The sequence below is a fragment of the Phalacrocorax carbo genome, chromosome Z (assembly GCF_963921805.1).
Source record: "Phalacrocorax carbo chromosome Z, bPhaCar2.1, whole genome shotgun sequence".
Taxonomy (NCBI): Eukaryota; Metazoa; Chordata; class Aves; order Suliformes; family Phalacrocoracidae; genus Phalacrocorax; species Phalacrocorax carbo.
Window position 1 is genome coordinate 74268522 of NC_087548.1, and position 17670 is coordinate 74286191.

Consider the following 17670-nt stretch of genomic DNA (forward strand, 5'->3'; position numbering starts at 1 on the left):
AATGGCTTGCACATGAACAAACACTTATGCTTAACATAGAACAATCACTAATAATTAGTAAGAAACAACATGATGTTACCTCTTCATCTTTTACAGATATGGTACAGAATTTCTCTCTAATCCCCTGCAATTCTTTTTTACTCTCTTGCACCTCCATTTCATTTTGGAAAGTCAAACATTCCCTTTAAAAGATCACAAAATAAACCAAGTTACTTCTTTGTATTACTTCATATGTAAAACTGAAAGACTTACCGGTAGCTTTGATGGCCATATTTGTGGTGAAAGTTATTTTTTTCTAAATCCATGCTTTTCTAAGAAAGCAATTCCAAGGATGCTGTGCCAATCTGTGAACTAACCAAACTTATTTTTCGAGAAATGGGACATTGGATGCAGACTAGAACCACTTAATATTGGGACCTGCCTTAAAAAAGTTACAGAAAAATACCCCATACTAAAACGGTTCATCTTCTCAACATGTCAGTCCTGCCATGTAAAAATGCTTTCTGCAAAAGCTGCAAATCTAATTTTCTTCTAATATGAAGTCTTTCTGCTAATACAAAATTTCTGTAATCTATAACATTGACGTTATTTATCTTTTGTCACCTTCCATTTCTATCTTCAGGGAGCATTCAGCACCAAAGAAGGCAGAGTGTGCTCACTATTAATTAGAACGAGAACTAAAAGTATGACCCCTGGTTTAACTGCCAAAGTTTTAAAATGCCAAGAAGTAAAACTCAGGAGTGAGGCTATTGCTTGCCTTGTAAAGCAAGGATACAAGCACAATAGGGATGAAGGTTTTTCAGCTGGAAAGAAAACCTTTCATCAGGCTTGCCCCTCGTGGAACTAAATCTATAATGACTTTTTAGGGGGATAGCTTCCTTGTTGCTTCCTGACACTGCTGTTTTCCTGCAGGAATGTTAGACTGGAAGGTATAAATTGTTCCACGCCTAGCCTTGGGATGCTCACTGAATTTTATCTTAAGCAGAAGTCCCTTTGTCTAAATGCATCTCCCTGTGTGGCCCACTAGGAGATTTGGACTCCAACCTTGCGCAGGCCGGTGGCTTTGATAGTAAACTGCAGATCAGCAGGTCAGAGCTACACACTAGCATTTTTTTCTCCTGTGACTGATACTTCTGAAAATCACTGCAGAAATTGGATCATGTTCTTTTCAATGGGTATTTACAGTACTCATATGTGCACATAGTCTTACATCCAAGACTCACTACAAACAGGCAAACAACCCCACTCCTCCTTGTTCTGTTACTATATAGGTACAGTTAAACGAGCTAAAATCTGCTTTGCCTTGCTTGTGAACCATGCAGCTCTATCAAGTGCAAAGGAAGCTATACAAGTCATCCAGACATAGGGTAAAGCAGTGCAAAATTTAGCCAGGCTTTATGAATGTATACAGATACATATATGGATGAATAGAGTTACAAAATGCTAGGCGCATTCTGAATATAGCTTATACATATTTTAATGTACCAGTTTGTTCAAATTCCTTTCGTAAGACATAATTCAATTAAACTCAATCAATGCAGCAATATGAAAGTTAGCAAAAACATACGAATCATTAATATTTGAACTTGAAGAAATACAATTCAGCAGGGTAAGAGCATAGATTTATGGACAGCATGACTGACAGGAAAGAAAGCAGGAATATGGAAGCATGTGCAAAATCCTTCCTCAACTAAATTTAGTGGCATTTTGCTGATAGGGAATCAGTCAGTCTGAGGGAGGACGAGGTCCCTTAACGATGGATATTTTTCCAGTATTCCCAAACTAAAATCCTGAGCACATTTCACACTTACAGAATGTAAAAATGACATAATTTCATTTATCCAGTTTTCTTAAATAATGCATATAAATTTCATCCTACTAATTTTTCATAAGTAAGAAGAAAAGCTGAAGTCTTTACCTGTTGCAAATATAAATTACTGAAAAAGTTAACATACAATAGAAGATGTTAAAATGTTAATAGTGTTACACACAGATTATTATATTTAATACTATACAACAATTTGTAGACACCTGAAAATATTCTCTTCTGTTAAACTCTGTCCTTCAGAGTCTAAAAGGGGATCTTTCACTGAAAAAAACTGTAGTCTGCTCAGAAGTACAGATGAAGTAGGCAGTTTTTTACGAAAATTTTCAAGATTATCAATAAAAACAAGTTCCTCTTCCATATATAAATCTGAAAAAAAGAAAAAATGCATTATCAAACAATATAAACATAATAAGAATTATCAAAATAAAGAGAACTTTTGAGCAACTGTTCAAATGCTGTAAATTTCAGCAAAACAATAACTACTTTAAATATTTTAGGGATTTTAAGCTTTAAATGCAACAAAAGCTTCCAATGGTTCACATGATAAGCTTTGGTTTTCTTTTGCTTTTTCTTTTGTCTTATATAACACCTGCTAAAAAGAAAAGGTACTTTCTTTTCATTCCCTTATTTACCTTGTAAAGCATGATAAAGGAGCTTTTGAGATAGGTTTTGCCTGAGGAACTTAGTTCAGTGCAATTTTTAATGTAGAAATAAGGCAGCCTTACCATACACATCTAAGCATAATTCTTTAATTCTGAAGCAACAAAACATTTATTTACAAAATGGACAAAAAATATAGATTCCAAATGATTATGATTTCAAGAAAGACGACATTATGGACCTTAATTTCTTTTGAATTTAGACTACTACTCTCCATGAGCAGAACTGATGTAGCAATCACAACTCTGTTTGATGTAATCCTTCATATTTGCAATATAATATACACACATATATATACACATATAATATTTACACATATATAATACATATAAAAGTGAAACACATAAAAAAGGGAAATGGGAGTTTTTTGTTCTTCCTTATTTTTTACTAGCATGGAAGCCTCTTCATTCCCACATCACCCTTTTACTCCCTGGATGACTCCCTGTCTGTAATACCTCCTCTTTCCTTCCTACTGGCTGGAAATAAGATGTACTGATTATGTTCCCCTAAAACTTTTTACACTGCTAACAAAAACAGATCCCCTTCAAGAAGTCTTTCAATCAAAAAAATAAATGCTTCATTATAAAATGCCTCTGTTTAATGAGATGAACAGTTCAGGAGAGGCTACTAAGGCTTCTAGTAGCCTATAAAGCTTAAAGTACCTCCAATAAAAAAACTGACATTTTTTCTGATACAATTCACAAAATCCCTGATTTTCTCCTTCCTTTTCTTCAGGCAATCAGGAAAAAAAGTAGGAAGCACCTCAATATTCAGGCAAATAGTGGTTGAAATATAAGGTGCTAAAATCCATCAGAAAATAAAGACTGTTTCAATGACATAAACTTGATCATGCTGTCCTTGAATAATATTTCATTTAATTTTTATTAATTCAAAGAAAGCAGGATAAGTCCTAATATCATAACACTAAATCAGGTCAAATAAGACACAGCTTTGTACTTGCTTTGCATTTATTATCCCAATTTAGCTATAGTTTTAATTATTTTGTTAAAATATTAATTTGCGTTGTGGGTTTTTTTTATTAGAAGTGGATCTCGTACTTAAAGTGTCTGAACAAATGACGGTATTTTCAGTTAATCTCACTATTCTAATGTGATTAAAATATTTTAATTAGTGCATTTCTTTGTTGATTTTAACACATTTAACATATTACTCCGCAACTCAGGAAAGTGTGCCTATGCAAGAATGCACTCATGCATTTACTGAAGTGCCCTCCTGAATTGGAACAGATGCAGTCACACACCTAACTGTTTTCCTAGCAAATAATTTTACAACTGGAGCAACAGGTAGAGTTTGAAATCCACAAATGCCAGTGTTTGAAATCCATACAAAGTTGACACTTTGTGATTTCAGGAAGTGCAGTTCCACATTTTTTAATATGCTTATTTTTCCAAACTGTGACTTGAATGCAATATCATCACTTTCTTTAATTCTGTAATTTCTGATCATCAAACCACTTAAGAAAAGGATTTTAATAGGCTGAAGCATGTGCTCAAATACTTTTTCAGTCAGGGAGCAAATATTCCGTTCATGTTTGAATGGGGGTTTCTCTGCCAGAGCTGTCATGTGCCTATGTAAAGCCAGTGCTCTTCAGCTTAATGGTACAAAGATGGTTGTCATTCCACTGTGACCTTTTTCTTATAACAGACAGCCTATGCAAAACAGAAAGGCTATTAACAGCATGCTAAATACTGAAAGCTTGTTTGTAATCTGATATTAATCTAATGTAACTGGGAAGAATACTACAACTCTAAAGTTACTGACTGGCTTTTAGCTTTACCATTCCATGTGCTTCGTATTTCACAGGTTTTAGTTTACTTACCATTTTCCACTGCTATAGTCCAGTAATAATTTACTAGCTACCTCTTAAGTGTGTGCATAACATATTACACTAAACTTCACAACCTTATCAGAAATGTTTTTGCTTTAAAGAAGAACCTTTAAATACTATAGCTGTTACTGTTATATACATTATTTCTTATATTACACCTTTAAAAAGTGAAACGACTGATGAAATTGAGTTTGTCCTCTGAAAGGAAGAACAGGGTTACATTAACAGAAATAACGATGAAACATTTTAATATGCACATGATGGTAGAAAAGAGCTCTGCAGTAATAAAACAAGCTACTTGGAATTAAAATGTAACCTTCCTCTACTGGAAAAACAGAATTTAAATTATCATTTCAAATCCTATATCATGCTCTTTCTTTTTTTTTCCCCGTATAGGCTAGATAATTATGTCACAACACCCATAATATATCACTTCTAATCATTTTTATCTATCAGTAAATTTCCATGTTTTCGCACTCTCTGTATGTATTTTTGTGCCATTAGAGAAACCTAGTCAGTTTTGTGCTGTTATCAGACTAGCTGGCATTAATTAGCAGATTCTCAAAGGCACGAAATAGCTTGCAAATCTTTCCGAATGGCAGCTTTTTAAAATGTCAGTATTAATACTTCCCTTAAAAGTCAACAGATTTTTGCTAACATTTCCTTCCTGAACACAAACAGAAAGTTAGAAAAAGGGTTGGCAGTAACACATTGGTTACATTGAAAGATAATTATTCATCTGCTAATTCAATAAACTGGTCACCAGAATAGTGAATAATTTAATGTTCTCCCATTTAAAAAAAGAAAAATCCAGTCTCATTAGCTTGCCTATTTATGTTTCTTTAAGCACAATAATCTGTAACTTCAAAAAAAGAGAAATATTTCATGACAATTATACATTTCTTTTTCTTTCAGAGACTCCTGTCCCTGGAAATTTAGCTCTTTTGATTGTTCCTAAGAAAGTAATAGCTAGGACACAGGAAAGCATCTGAATTATTTTTATTCTCTTTGGAAGCACACAATATAGAGAGCTTTATTACTTCTTGAAACCTTCTGCCACGTGACACCTAACTTGGAAAAAAAATCAGGTAATTACCTAATCAGATGAATTAAGATTACTGTCTTTCAATTATTAACTGTAATACACTTGTATTGTTGATACTATGTTCCTAGCAAATGTTATCTTGTACAATATTGTATCAAGAACCACCTGCCTCCTTTGTGTGACTGTGGAAAAAAGCTCTTAGCAAATGATTACATTACTTTCCTTTTCTAAGGTAACACAATTGACAAAAACACAAAAAAAAACTGTATTGAAAAAATAAATCTTGTAGTTCAAACGAATAAATTGTTATACAGTCGAATCAAACACTTTCTCAATGTTTTGCTGTGATTTGGAATTAATTGTAACTATTAGACCGCTGCTGATTGTAAGATTTCAAAAAACACATAGGAACCTACCCAGTTTGAACTATCTTCAACTCAGCAGCAAAGCAGAAACTGCTTTCTTCTTCCCCTCCTTGACATGGTAAAAGACCATGTCAGAGTCATCTAATTTTATTGAGGTACAAATGATCATTAGCATTTTGATAAATGCCTGATAAGGTCTACTTATTGTGATACTTTTTGTCACCTTCTGCCATATATTTGATCAGTTTGAAACTTCTTTTGCCTTGCACCTATCTTGAACTTTTAAGACAAGCCTTGCTTCTCCAGTGAATAAATCTCTCTTAAAAGGTTATAGCCTCTGCAATTGCAAAGGCTGTGATCACCCAATGCCTACACAAAAAATTATGCACAAAAAATTATGGAAGTTTACAAGCTGACTCCATGAAAAGTTGGAAAGCAGCAAATTAAACACTTTACCTTGCCATTGCTCCTTAAATTCAGTGGCATAGCTAGTCTTCAAATATTTGTCTTGGGTGGATTCTTCCTTAGAAACATTCTTCATAAATAAAAAAGGTCCTTCTATGTCAGCCTGAGAGCAGGGATTTGAACTTGGAATAATTTCTGTTAATTCATTACTTATATGGATCTCTACAGAAGAGATAGGTTTCCTAAAAAGCAGAAAAAATATTTGATACTTAAGCTGTTGTAAAAGCACTGTCATAACTTCCCTGACTCCTCAGTGAATCAAGAGCACTCAGAAAGATACTCTAAGAAATTTGATAATCACTGTATTCACTGAAGTAAATTGGAAATTACAGGACTTGTTACCACTATTCACTAGATCCACGGTCAAATTACATGTTTGATTTTTCCCCAAGAAAAAGGCCTGTAAGGTTACCCCCAGCATTAAATAGAACAAAAGAATAATGGCTGTAAAAAAAGCATCAAACCTATTGATGTCATAACATTTATGACAAAAGTTTACTGCTGGGTTAAATGTATAGTCATGTTTCAAAAATTATGCAGAAATTGCAAGCAACTGCAACAGGGGAAAACACATGATAAATTAAGAAACAAAACTTTATTTTCCTGACAATTCTCATACTAAACTCAATACTGCTATTATTTGTCAGGAAAAAAAGCCTGCTTGCCAAATAAATAGCAAACCATTTGACTACAGAAAAAAAAAAATCATAGTCCTGAGCTAATTATGGATCTAGACAAAATATTTGTAATTGCTAATTAAAATGTGGTCATGTTAATGCTATGTTTTCCATGCAAATCAACTGGAGCAATAAACTGACTCTGACTGATGAATGTCAATGTTTCTGAAGAACCCAAATTTTCTGCTCATCTATACTTATTGAACTTAATATACTAATTTCAGACAACTTATTTCTCAATGGTGCATCTTATTGATGTATTCATTTTTTAATAATCCTTTGCATTACACAATCTTGCTATTTGCTAGCCATCTGGAGGTAAATCTCATAAACGGAATCAGTATATGCGTGCATATCTCAATTTCAGTATAGACCTTCATGTTTAGCAGCAATAGTGAGGAATCTCTACTACAAATCTTTAAAAAATTTACTTTTTTACAACATTTTTGCATATAGCTAGCTCAAAAGTTAATTTTGAAACACCAAGTAGGATAGTTCACAAGCAATAACTACGCGGTATCGATAATAACTAACGTCCAAACTTTAACATGGCATAAGCCTTTGAAAACCCATGGACCTTAGAACACTGTGCCAAGTTAGACTTGGGCCAACTTCACTGAAATCCATGGGTTTCCCTATAGTTTCATAGATAGATCATGCCTAAGTGAGTTGCTGACGTGGGCCAGCCTTTTCCAGAGCCAAACCCTTTGTAAGACTGTTCTGGAAAATGGTAAATATTTTAAATGACAGACTAAGTATGGAAACATATGTTCAAGTCATATAGCTATGCTTGTACAGAGTTTTGAACACAGAAGGTAATACATCAGATTTAATGTATTTAGCTTCAATTAGATCTTTACAATATAAAGTAAAACTTTCAGCAGTATCTTTGGAATATGAACAGTTAAGCCCCATCATCAAAATAAGCATGGCAATTAAGTGCATGTACTAAAGCTAGTAAGGGGGTTTATCCAGTTAAGTAATTTGGCAGTTTCTAGGAATTATAGATGCACTTCCTCACCTGTTTTCCTGCCAGATGTCCTCTCACCCTACCTAGCCCGCCTGTGTCTCCTCACTGTTTTTCTCCCACTTGTTTCTTGACCTCTTTTTGTTTCTCAGCCTCTCCAAGGAGATATTAGGCTCCCTGGCACTTTGAACTAGTTTTCCCTAATATATCAGCCCACCTCACCGACCTCTTTGATCAGTCACTCACACTTACACTCCTCACTGGCTTACATGAAGAACTTTTAACAAAAGAATCCTAAACCCAAAAAGCCCAAGTTCACAAGCCTATGTCAAAATAACACTTCTCCTAATCTAGCTACCTAAAGTTTAAGACACACAGAAAAGCATAAAAGTTCTACACAAAGCCCCTATTTAGTAGTACAAACCTGTGCCTACTGTTAAAACAGAACAAAGTAATCTTCTGAGCAGAGCCTTAGAACAGACAGCTACACTTTTTTGTACAACTCCAGGCCTACAGTTCTCCTGTGAGCCATACTCAGCAGTGAGCACTGAACTCCAGAAAAAATACCTACCATTGGTTTAAATGACAACAGCAGAACATTTTAGTGCTTGTTTCTAACCAGTTTTGAAAAGATTATAAGACCTTGTTTATTTCCTGTCATCTGCCATTTTGACTATTAGAAAGAAATTAGCGTTACTTATAAATTTACTTGTCACGCTATTCACTCCCTGTTCCTTACTAACAGTAAATCTACTGAAAAACATTTACTGTAGGTCAAGCTTTAAATATCCAAAATAAACCACCTGCCATATTTACTGCTCATCCATATCTCTTTTTTCCATGCTTCTTGCTTTGCAAATACATGGCAGTATATTATGTTCCCCACCAGGAATACTTATAATGACTTGTGATGAATTATATGTACTAAACTGCTTAGTCCTACTCACAGGGAAACATCTACCCTAAAATATCTGAGCTACTTAGTTTTTCTTTACTTTTCTTAAACAGAATGCAATGCACTTGAAGAACCTGAAGCACAAAGTTTAACTCCTTGCTGCTTATTTCCTAGTCTCACTCCAATTAATTTTTCACTGGTACACAGACTAAGCCCACTACAGTTTAAAATCATTAACTGAAATAATCTCAAATTTTCTGTAACTGCAGTCTAATACACGCACTGATTTCATCAGATTTATCGAGATGTTATGACTAATTTAAGTCCTAAAACAACAGGTAAAAGTAAATGCTGTTTGGTCTAATAAACCTCTTCACCCTTGGCATTTCATATCCCTTAAGATGGCATCCAACTGACTCTTGAATTGCTCACTGTTGGTATCTAAACCACACTGTGTCTTTATACAACTTCTTCAGGAATTTCTTTTTCTGTTACTGTTATTAGTCTAGACAGTGTCTTGGGTCATATCTTTGCATGCATTTTGCAGCATCTTCACTACATTTACCACTCTCTGAAGGTGCAAAGATTAATATATGACATATAATAGTCTTATTTTTTCCTGAAGATGGAGAATGTAATCTCAATTATTCTTCAGTGCAGCTTTTGGCATTAATCTAAACCTATAAATCAAGATCTCTATAAGGCAGAATAATTTCAGATGCAATTAATTTTGTAATTATTTTTTTGTCACAAAAGCTCAGAATTTCTACAGTTTTCTTTAAAAATGCAGTGATGTACTGGTTACATTGATAGATGCCGAACTGAATTAAAACCTGAAAATATAACTAAATGCTTCCAGTTCACAGGAATACCAAATCACAAAATGGTTGAAGTTGGAAGGGACGTCTGGAGGTTATCTAGTCTAACCCCAGTTAAGTTATTCAAATGCAAATCTCCAAAATAACATTTCCAGGTTGGTTTTGGTAACCTAAACAAGTAAGTACATGTTTTTAGCTTTCATTTTGCTATTTCTATAGCACAATAAAATTTCTGCATCTGTGCAAAACTATTATTTTCTTTAATATTATTTAATTTTTATTAATTCTCCATTTTTTATGTTCAGCAGTTAAAATGAGCCCAACTTTCACATAATGTGCATTCTTTATAATTCAAATGTTTGGGTAGAGTTAGGGCTTCAGGTCCAAACTTTTAGAAGTACTCAGATATTCCTTCACTTAGTACCACAAGCCTGAGGACAAGGTGCAAAGGAGGGCCTATACAGCTAAAAGTTAGCCACTCCCACATCTGTTAGTTATCTGAACCCTGGAGAGACATGACACGAGGAGAATGGCTGTAACCATATAGAGCGCATTGCCCATCAACCCAAGAGAGGAATGCAAGCATCACAAGGAAACCCACTCAATTGTCCTACAAAGACTTATAAAATATTCATCTCACTGTTGTGTTCAGAAGGTAAAGGCTAGTACTATGGATCCAAAGGACCAAAGCTGAGAACATTTTCCAGTTATTTGTTGCTTTTCTTTTCTCTTTCAAAAAAGAAAAGACGAAGTTGTTTGAAAAATCCCTATTGGAATAATACTGAAAGTTACAAAGGATGTCACTGTAACATCATAAAACTTTACCTGGACTTTGACCCTGTTTATAAACAGATGCTATGTTATGCCCTACTGGGTACTGTGTTTGGTAAGGCTGTGATCACAAAAAAATTTTTTTTTAAGTCTTCTGATTGACTGAGTAATGAAAACTGTTCAATGTTATTATTTTCTCTATTGAGGATAAGGCTGTAGGCCATTTAACAAAAGCCAAGTTGAATACAAATACATTACCATGGATATTTCTAATAGCATTCTGAGAAAAACAGAAAATGAACTCATTAATATTCACAAGATTCCCATAAAAATGATAATATTATAATCTACATTCTCTAGAACAAAACCAAGATACTCATGCTGGGTGCCAATCTAAGACATCGAACTCCTAGTCTTTCAAAGTATTTCGCATTTTCCCATGTTAAAGCACTAGTACTCTCCAATCAACTTCAGTTATGAGCACTCATCTTCTCTAGGTCTGCTAGAAAATAAGAGGAGCACATTAGGTGGATAACCGCAGTGGTTTTGGTTCAAATGACTTGCCCAAAGTGACATAGGAGTTTTGACAAAGCCAAACCCAGAATCAGTTTCCCAGGCAGCATTTGACTTCTTTAACCAATGTTCAGAATGACATAATACTACGAAAACATAACCTTTCCAGAGCCTGTTATGATTATTAACTAATGATCAAAGAATTACACAGAACACCAAGAGAATTAACTGTCCTTTTAAATCAAGTGTAAAGATATCTTTCCCAGAAAACCTCCCATTTTGTGCTCTTTATTCTAGTTTTCTTCTGCAGTAACTATGTTTTTGAAGAGCTCTGCAATCCCTTTTCATGCAGTACCACTTCTACAGAAAAAGCAGCTCTCTGTTGCTACAACAGAGCTGAATTTCACAGCGAGTGCATCATTCTCTGCACAGCCTTGGTCCACTCTATGAGCATGGTCATTTCTGTATCATGAACATGCAGAGGGTTATGCTGAAAAAAAAGTACATAGCAATGCAATTGAAGACTGTATCATAGTGAAATCACAGAAGGTGCCACTGTAAAGTACTGGCAAGACAGGTCCTGGCATTTTCTATACATGATTATGTAATTCTCCAACCACAGCTTTCCTTCACAACCATTTTTTATATGCAGATTTGAAGATAGCATACATTTTAGACTGTAAAAGTACTAATGTAATTTCTTTATTTCTGTCAAACTGATGATTGACAGCAGAAATACAGAGAGTTTACTGGTTTCACAGAACTGTAATTTTCTTCTATGTCTTATGTATGCTGCAAAGGCTGTGTTGCAAACCTTTTTTGAAAATGAACTCTATTTCAGAGTTCATTTGATACATTTTGACTTTATATATATAATTTTAAAATAAATACATGCACCTTCAATTACTATAATACAAGTTTGACCTTTTTATAGCTGCCTTTTACACCTTTTCAAAGATGTATAAATACCCTTCTTTGAATAGCTTCATCTACAATTACAAGATATAACTGTCTTGGGGATGGAGGGGCAGGAAATGTCCTCATGGTTTATTATCGTGTTCATGCACAGATTCAGAGACTTTCTCCAGTGTCAAAAATAGATTATACAACCATTACAAAAATGAGGCAAAGAAGCAGAGAACTCCATAAAATCACAAGGCTACTTTAAGCTCTCTGCTACAGTGTACAGCTCCAGGGCACTGTACACTTGCTACTGACAGAAAACATTCACATATTCCATTATCACCATTAGCTTATGATTTACAAAGTACATGAATGATATATGTTTTCAACTTAAGGTTACTGACTTTTCCAGGAAATCCTCCACAGATAAACTTTTCTTCCACTGATCCAATACTGAAATAGCAATCATATTCTGTGTTGGAGTAACTGAGACAAAAAGAGAGAAAAAGAATCATCAGGAAAATATTAAAATTAATTTTTATTTTTATGTATTGATCAAACCATTGCAGAGGCTAACCAAACTTTACACAGGATGTACAGAAGAAATGATGCTTTTCATTTCTATTAGCAAAAGTAAATGTAAATCACGGAAAGATGCAAATACTTTTATATATACGTTTAACCCTATTCTTGGAAATCCCCAAGTTTTTCCACATCTCAAAACCTCAGCATCATCTTTCAAACTTCTCCCAAATAATCAGATTTAGTATTTTACTTATCTCTGATCATTGCTTTTCTTCCATAACCACATGTCCAGAGAGGAAGTTTTCCAGAGATCTCTACAAACTAATCAAATATCACCCTCATTTATGGTGCCATACACAAATAAATATCCATTTCCCATTTTTTTCTACTTAGGCAATGAACATGTTCTACTTTCAAGAGCTCTATGAACTGTCATACTATTACTTCCAGAAATAATTTAATTTTTTTACCAGAGTTATCATATTATGCACAAACACAAGCTTTTCCTTCAACCCACAGTAAATCTAAACTAAAACTTAAGGACTATATAGCCTACTTCTAGTCCATGGCTTCCTATACTTATCATCAGCAAAGAGTCCAGTGAGATGATACTTTTCATCTTGATGCAAACATGGAGGAAAGCAAAGTGATAATCTCCAGATGGAGAACTTCTGCCTTGCCATGCTCTGCACAAAAAAAAAAAGTCATAAAATTATGAGAGACAGTTCCATTCTTTTTTTTTTGTGCACTACCTCCTCAAACAATCCCAATGTTTTCTACTAGAAGATGATATTTTATATTTAAACTTCATATTTTTTTAAAACTGACACAGACCAAAATAAGAGAAGATATTAACATTTACCTGACTTGAATTTTGACTTTTAGTCTACATTTCTGCACATACACAACTGCACATATGCTTAGCTACATTTAACCTAAACTTCACATGTGCAATTACAAGTGCTTATCTTAACACTTGTATCGGTCTCCTGAACTGACGTGTATAAGCTGACCAGTAACAATCCAAAATCATTCCTACTATTGCTGTTTTAAGTGTTTATAATATTCTAAAGCCTCTCAGCTTTCATGTGCCATTATGAGCTAACAACAGCCCTTTATAAATCCTTTTCAGTAAAAACAACGGGAGCAAGGCAGTAATCAACTGAATTATAGAATCAAATAGTCAATATGGCAACTTCAGTAACTCCTCACTGAAGACCACCTTCAGTAAACTGTGTAACAGTTCTTCTGTCACAAAAGCCCACATGCCTTACTGTGTAAAACTCACAGAATAAACAGTGAATTTAGGAAGCAGAGCAAAATTATTCTTACACAGGTGTTTGGATTTAACAACATTAGAGCTTAGAAGTTGTCCTCAAAAATTCTGGGCTGTAAAAGGCATATTGGAAAAGACAACTAGCTATAAAAATGTGGGAGAACATAATGAATGACACCAGGAACTTCCCTCTAAGTCCACTGCCTGACTTCAGCGCTGTTGCTTCAGGTCCTAGAAATGTCCACTCATTTCGGCATATGCTGTCAGGCTTGTTACAGCCTGTGCCGTTAGACATCTCAGGTGACAAATTAGAAATAGTTCACTGACTTGGATTGCTACCAAAACACCAGTGCTGTTGGTGCACTTGTCAAACCTTCCTGTGCAGGCAGAGACAAAATGAAAAAGAAAAAAAAAGAAAAGACATGGGAAGCAAGGAGAACAAACACTGTCACTTCTGTGAAAGGTTACTGTTACAGATCCTTTTTCTATTTCAGTTTAATCCTTTTCAGGATAGTTACAATTCTGTAAATGGCAGTTAATTTTAACAAAAAAAGAAAGACAAAAACTACTGCCATCATAGCATCTTTTCTTTAGAAGGCTCTTGTAAAAAATTGATAAACGCCATACTGGTCCAATGTATTTGCTCTTGCCTAGGTCAAAGCATGATGTTTCCACAGTGAAATTCTCAACAAAGAAGGCAGAAACAGACAACTGCAGGCAACTGGACCTAGGTCTTCTACATGTTACTGACTGTACACCAGTTTAAGTAATCTGCATTGAAGTTTTTGTTAAAACAACCACATTCGTCATAAAATAAAGTACTGCTAGTGAGGTTCCTGGTAGAGATCACAGCAACAAAAAGCCCTGATGATAACCTTTCTCTTCATTAAAACAAGCTGTAAGGATTGTGACTTAAGAGCTCCCAAAGTACTCTTAGGTTACAGAAGAATGACCTGCTGGAGTTGAAGTAGAAAATACTGAACAATTAAATACAAGCAATAATATGACAGAAATCAGAAAGAAATTTTAAACACCAGTATGTAGTTTTACTGAGGCTAACTTTAACTTAATAGCTAAAATTGTTTTCAATCACTGATGTTTGTAAGGGGAACAAATTCGTCCCAGGGCTATCATCACAGATAATGGCCTTTAAACAGGAAAACTGTGCATTTTACAGAACATTTCAAAATAATTTGTTCCCAGTGTACAGGTTAAGATGAAATAGTTTGCTTTACAAAGTCTGCTAATACCTAGCCTTTCTTGCCTTTCTCAAATACATAAAACTGTTTTTCAAGGCCACTATTAATGGCTATGGCATTTAATCAACTCATATTTACCTGTTTCTCAAGGAAATTTAAAGGTCTCTGCAGATTTCTCTACTAAGCAACAGATATTATGTGCATTTTTATAGTTCCATACAGCTTGCTTATATTGACAGTTTATAACATCAGAGAATGCTGAAATTTTAAGATGACTTGGTAATCACACCTACAACACTCATCAGCATGAGGAATCTTCTAACCCTCATGTCTCTAATGACAGAAAGGGCTCCCTTCTTCAAAGATACATTTATACTGGGCAGCTGGAAAAACTATATCTGGGGTTGACAAAAATGCATAACAAGTACATTAAGAGCAGGATTCCACATCCAGTTGAGCCAGATGTGTGCAGGAATCAGTTTGATATGCTCATTGAATTCCAGCATTTCCTAAGAATCGGAAGCATTAGGCAAATGCACTTGATATATCAGATGCCGGAAAAATCAATTTAACTATCATGTACTTTCTAGCAGAAGGGTAGAAGTTGGGCCCAAAAGTGGAATAAGAAGCTGCGGTTTTAGCACAGCATATCCCTTGCACAGTCAGGTCTGCAATACCTTTACACGTGGGACCGCATCCATTAACCCCTTCCAGCAGTAATACAGAGCAACATTCACAGTGTGTTCCAGAGCAGCCATTCAGTAGGTCACTGAACATTTATCTTCTACCACTTTTCTTTTGTCCTGCTGTCAGCACCACCCTACTCCCCAAAATTCAGGCAAGAAAAGTCATGAATCATCATTCTTCTCTTTTGCACAATAGCCCACAACACACTTTGCTAACACACCTGGTCTTTATTCACAGATAACACAGAAACATCTGAGATCAAACTGAATGGAACTGTCAGAAGGTTATCACACAAATATTGAAAGACAGATTGTGTGCTATTGGAGTTAAAACAGGAAAAGGAATTCTGGTTGCTACAATCTAAGAAAACACATGAAGCGCGTACGCAGGTGCTAGATGGAACAATTCCTGCACTCTAAGGAAATGGATGTGGGCAATGTGTTTCATAACATGGATCTCAGTTTACCCACAAATACCATTGCTGGACCACTTCCCAGGCTGCATTTCTCCTGCTACGTGCCTGGAGTGCTTGTGTATGTACTTGCACTCTCCTGAACCCCTGAAGGCATCATGTCCTGCTACCTCATTCTTCTGCTCACATACTAGAAATGTCCCCTCTTGGCAAAGCACCCCTCTGATGGAAAAGTTTTTTATTTGGCTCATAGGTTTTCTTTGAAAATGTAAATCAGGAAAAACTCAATTATTTAAGACAGTGTGCTTCAGTGATAAGCAGTTGGTATCAACACACAGATGTAGACAGGAAGGGAAATAAGACTTTAGAAGGTTTCTATGTCTTAACTGATCCACATCTATAAAGCCAAAATATTCATTGTAGGTATGAGAAAACATCTGCTCTCCATGAATTTAATCTAAAACAATATAAAAACTCTTCCCTACCATCAGTAAGGAAAAGTGTTGTGTATCACTATCTTAATACATATTAAAGTAGGTAGAAAATTGGATTCGTTCTCCAAAAAGGTAATTAATTGAATTGGATGCATTAGAAGGCACAGTACACTCTCCAAAGAAACCTCTAATCAGGAAACTGGCTATAAAACACAATTATAAGTGCAGCAGACACTAAAAAAAAATTTATGTTGTTCATTTTTTTAAAAAATGTACTTCAATTTTTTATTAAAACCTGTAATCACTTCACTATGTTATCACAGCAACTGCAGTACAACAGTCTCACTGAAACAGAATTCCTAAGAAAGTAGTTCTATCTTTTTAATGTGCACTCAGTCTTTTCTTCCGTTACTGCCGTATTTCTTTCGGAATATTAAGAGAAATAATGAAACTATACCTCATACAAGTAGTCTGTTGAGTGATACTTTAAAGCTGCAAACATCTTGTTTTGTGATGTTTTCAGCACTTCATTTGTCTAGAAGATATACAGAATATGGATTAGTTAAAAACTTCCTATGTCATGCAAAAAATGTTGAGAGAGAGGGTTGAAATTAAGGTTCAATGAGAATAATTTTCTAATTTCTGCTAGCACATGCACCTTGGACTGAATTTCATACAGAGAAGGCTGCCCAAAGCATTCAGTGTTGTTCCTTTGGAAGGATGTAACAGGCTAACTACAGACCACGGATAATTCTTACGATTTTTATCCAAAGGAACCAGGCTTTTGGTTTTTTTTTAGCTATGTCTTTTGCTGTTTGTTTAACAGAAAAACTTTCAAACCATGTAAGCAATACAAATTACCTCTCATAATCAATAATTCTAAGTATTGAGCTGATTCAATTAATTTTTATGGATTCTAAATTAGCTTTTAAAGATACTAGTTCAGCTACCTAAACTGTTAACTTTTCACTGCCTTACATATTTATGAAGGCACTTTTCTCTCTCCCTCAGTTTTACAAGGGAAAAGGTGATTGTGCAGGCTAGTTGAGAGCAACAGTTCCTGATGGAACACCAGGTCTCTAAATTAGTTGATGCTTCTGATGGGAACCAGGAATGAGATGAAAACTATATGAGGACAGAGATACAGTGTGAGTGTAAAACAGGATATACTGTTGCTCAGGTGTGCATAAGATAAGAGAATACTTTTACTTCATTAAAATTAAGTAGGGGAGTCAAGGCTAAGGTAAGTTAATTCTATTCAAAAAGTGTACAATGTAAATGAAACGAAACCAACATGAACTGTAGGGTCTTAAGGGAAGCATGTGACACAAGGCTGTCTTCATGTACATAACAAGTAGGTATCAGTTACATGATACTAGGC

General features: G+C 34.9%; 1 protein-coding gene across 1 annotated transcript in view; it reads right to left on the minus strand.

Annotated features, from left to right (window-relative positions):
- Positions 1–16791, minus strand: part of SHOC1 (shortage in chiasmata 1) — a 55102-nt gene extending 38311 nt beyond the window's left edge. Inside the window, exons 1-6 of the mRNA XM_064438772.1 lie at positions 16747–16791; positions 12838–12967; positions 12161–12242; positions 6204–6394; positions 2032–2194; positions 80–182 (exon numbers count right to left, since the gene is read on the minus strand). Of these exons, the coding sequence (XP_064294842.1) occupies positions 80–182; positions 2032–2194; positions 6204–6394; positions 12161–12242; positions 12838–12967; positions 16747–16791 (714 nt within the window). The remainder of the gene's footprint in view (positions 1–79; positions 183–2031; positions 2195–6203; positions 6395–12160; positions 12243–12837; positions 12968–16746) is intronic.
- Positions 16792–17670: the final 879 nt, after the last annotated feature.